Genomic DNA, 3614 nt, shown 5'->3' on the forward strand with positions numbered 1-3614 from the left:
GGCCAGTTAAGCCGTGTCCAATTAAACTGGGTCCAATTAAACCGGGTCCAATTAAACCAGGTTCAGTGAAACCGGGTCCGATTAAACCGGGTTCAATTAACTGGGTTTGATTAACCCGGCTCCAGTTAAACCAGATTCAGTGAAACTGGGACCAGTTAAACCGGGTCCAATTAAGCCAGGTCCAATTAAACCAGATTCAGTGAAACTGGGGGGTTTGGGGTTTTTTGGGGGGGTCCTCCATCCCGGTGCCCGTTTTCCAGCTCCGGACACCCCCATGGATCTCCTTCTCGGCCTCGGCTGCACCAGTGCCGGGCTCTTACTGGTGTCACTGGTGGTGGTGGCCCATCGCTTGGGGCTCCTCTACCAACTCTTCCATAAGGTAGGAGGAAAGAGGTGAAAAAATGGCAGGTTTTTTGTCCCCAAAATGCCTATTTTTGAAGGCAAAGGGGTGGTGGCACCACTCAAGGTCCCCCCGGTGAACTTGTCACCTCTCAGGTGGAGCCCCAAAGTCCCCGTCATGGTGGGGAGTTGGTGGCCGAGGTGTTGAAGGCCCACGGCGTCCGGTTCCTCTTCACCTTGGCTGGTGGCCACATCTCCCCCGTCTTGGTGGCCAGCGAGAAGGTGGGAATCCGGGTGGTGGACACCCGGCACGAGGCCACCGCCGTCTTCGCCGCCGATGCCGTCTCCAGGCTCTCAGGTGAGGACATGGTCATGGTCACCACGTTCTCCTGCCCCAATGGATGGAGGATCTTGGGTTGTGCCAACTTGGAGGGGTCCTGGTTGACCTGAGAAGGGTTCAAAGACTTTGTGGGTCTCCAAGGTCCTTCCATGGTGGGTTTTGTCCCCATTTTTGTCCTCCAATTTGGTAGCTCCAGTAGGACCAGGAGGAGGTGACCTCATGGTCACCACCTTCTCCTGCCCCGATGGATGGAGGCTCTTGGGTTGTCCCAACTTGGAGGGGTCCTGGTTGACCTGAGAAGGGTTCAAAGACTTTGTGGGTCTCCAAGGTCCTTCCATGGTGGGTTTTGTCCCCATTTTTGTCCTCCAAATTGGTAGCTCCAGTAGGACCAGGAGGAGGTGACCTCATGGTCACCACCTTCTCCTGCCCCGATGGATGGAGGCTCTTGGGTTGTCCCAACTTGGAGGGGTCCTGGTTGACCTGAGAAGGGTTCAAAGACTTTGTGGCTCTCCAAGGTCCTTCCATGGTGGGTTTTGTCCCCATTTTTGTCCTCCAAATTGGTGACTTTGGTGGGAACATGAGGAGACGACCCCATGGTCACCACCTTTTCCTGCCCCAATGGATGGAGGGTCTTGGGTTGTGCCAACTTGGAGGGGTCCTGGTTGACCTGAGAAGGGTTCAAAGACTTTGGGGGTCTCCAAGGTCCTTCCGTGGTGGGTTTTGTCCCCATTTTTGTCCTCCAATTTGGTAGCTCCAGTAGAACCAGGAGGAGGTGACCTCATGGTCACCACCTTCTCCTGCCCCAATGGATGGAGGGTCTTGGATTGTCCCAACTTGGAGGGGTCCTGGTTGACCTGAGAAGGGTTTCAAGACGTTGGGGATGTCCAAGGTCCTTCCATGGGGGGTTTTGTCCCCATTTATCCCCTTTGAATTGGTGGCTCTGGTGGGAACATGAGGAACACCACCTTCTTCTGCCCCAATGGATGGAGGGCCTTGGGTTGTCCCAACTTGGTGGGGTCCTGGTTGACCTGAGAAGGGTTCAAAGACTTTGTGGCTCTCCAAGGTCCTTCCATGGGGGGTTTTGTCCCCATTTTTGTCCTCACGCCCCCAGGTCGCATCGGAGTCGCCGCGGTCACCGCCGGCCCCGGTGTCACCAACGCGGTGACGGCCATCAAGAACGCCCAGATGGCCGAGTCCCCGCTGCTGCTCATCGGGGGAGCGGCCGCCACCCTCCAGAAGGTGGGGACACCCCCAAAATTCCAGCTGGGCCCCACTTTTGGAAAGGTTTCACCCCATTTCTTGGGTGGGTTTTGCCCATTTTAGGGTTTTTTTTCCTCATTTTGGTGTGGTTTCTCCCATTTTGGTGTGGTTTCTCCCATTTTTGGATGTTTTTCCCCCATTTTTTGGATGGGTTCTTCTCCCATTTTGGGGTTCCTCTCCCATTTTGGGGTTCCTCTCCCATTTTGGGGTTGGTTTCTCCCAATTTGTGCTTGTTCCCCCCATTTTTGGGTGGTTTCCCCCCACTTTTGGGTTGGTTTCTCCCAATTTGTGGTCATTCCCCCCCATTTTTTGGATGGTTTCTCCCCATTTCGGGGGTTCTTCTCCCATTTTGGGAGGGGGAGTTCCTCATTTTGGGTGGCTTCCCCCCATTTTTTGAGTGGTTTCTCCCCATTTTTGGGGTGGTTTCCTTTCATTTTGGTTTGGTTTTCCCCCATTTTGGGTGGTTTTCCTTCATTTTTGGGGGGCGTTTCCCCCCATTTTGGGGGCGTTTCCCCTCATTTTGGGGGTGTTTTCTCTCCAATTTCCATGGCTTTCCCCCACTTCTGGGGTGTTTTCTCCCATTTTAGGGTTTTTTTTCCTCATTTTGGTATGTTTTCTCCATTTTGGGGGTGGTTTCCCCTCATTTCTTGGGGGCTTCCCTCCCCATTTTTGGGGTGTTTTCTCCCTGATTTGCGTGGTTTCCCCCACTTTTTGGGCACTTTTTCCCATTCTGTTTTTTTGGGGGTAGTTTCCTCCACTTTTGGTGGGCCCTCCTCCCCATTTTAGGGCTGTTTTCTCCCCATTTGGGGGGTGTTTTCTCCCCAATTTGTGTGGTTTCCCCCCACTTTTGGGGCCTTTTCTGCCGTTCTGTTGCATTTTTCCCCCTGGTCTTGGTGGGCCTTCCTCCAGTTTTGGTGGGCCTTCCTCCCCATTTTGGGGGTGTTTTCCCCCCATTTTGGGGGTGTTTGCTCCCCAATTTGTGTGGTTCCCCCCCACTTTTGGGGCCTTTTCTGCCGTTCTGTTGTGTTTTTCCCCCTGGTTTTGGTGGGCCTTCCTCCAGATTTGGTGGGCCTTCCTCCAGATTTGGTGGGCCTTCCTCCCCATTTTGGGGGTGTTTTCCCCCCATTTTGGGGGTGTTTTCTCCCCAATTTGTGTGGTATCCCCCCCACTTTTGGGGCCTTTTCTGCCATTCTGTTGGGTTTTTCCTCTGGTCTTGGTGGGTCTTCCTCCAGATTTGGTGGGTCTTCCTCCAGTCTTGGTGAGCCTTCCTCCCCATTTTGGGGCTGTTTGCTCCCCAATTTGTGTGGTTCCCCCCTACTTTTGGGGCCTTTTCTCCCATTCTGTTGGGATTTTTCCCCCGGTCTTGGTGGGTCTTCCTCCAGTCTTGGTGGGCTTTCCTCTAGTTTTGGTGTCTTTCCTCCCATTTTTGGATGGTTTCTTCCCATTTTTGGGGTCCCCAGCCTCCTTTCCTCCCCTGGGCAGGGTCGGGGGGCTCTGCAGGACATCGACCAGCTCTCCCTCTTCCGGACCCTCTGCAAAACCTGCCTCTCGGTGGGCGCCGTCCGCGACATCGTCCCCGTCCTGCGCGAAGCCATCGCCACCGCCCAGTCGGGGACCCCCGGTAAAACACAAACCGGGGGGGGGGGGGTGCCCCCCAAAAACCCCCCCCCCAAAA

General features: G+C 54.8%; 1 protein-coding gene across 1 annotated transcript in view; it reads left to right on the top strand.

Annotated features, from left to right (window-relative positions):
• ILVBL (ilvB (bacterial acetolactate synthase)-like) overlaps positions 1-3614 on the top strand; it is a 19513-nt gene that overhangs the window by 828 nt on the left and 15071 nt on the right. The window contains exons 2-5 of the mRNA XM_014961402.1: positions 261-379; positions 496-697; positions 1791-1918; positions 3422-3614. The exon at positions 3422-3614 is cut by the window's right edge and continues 40 nt beyond it. Coding sequence (XP_014816888.1) covers positions 275-379; positions 496-697; positions 1791-1918; positions 3422-3614 — 628 coding nt within the window. The 5' untranslated portion in view covers positions 261-274. The remainder of the gene's footprint in view (positions 1-260; positions 380-495; positions 698-1790; positions 1919-3421) is intronic.

The sequence above is a fragment of the Calidris pugnax genome, unplaced genomic scaffold (genome assembly GCF_001431845.1).
Source record: "Calidris pugnax isolate Ruff unplaced genomic scaffold, ASM143184v1 scaffold706, whole genome shotgun sequence".
NCBI classification, from domain to species: Eukaryota; Metazoa; Chordata; class Aves; order Charadriiformes; family Scolopacidae; genus Calidris; species Calidris pugnax.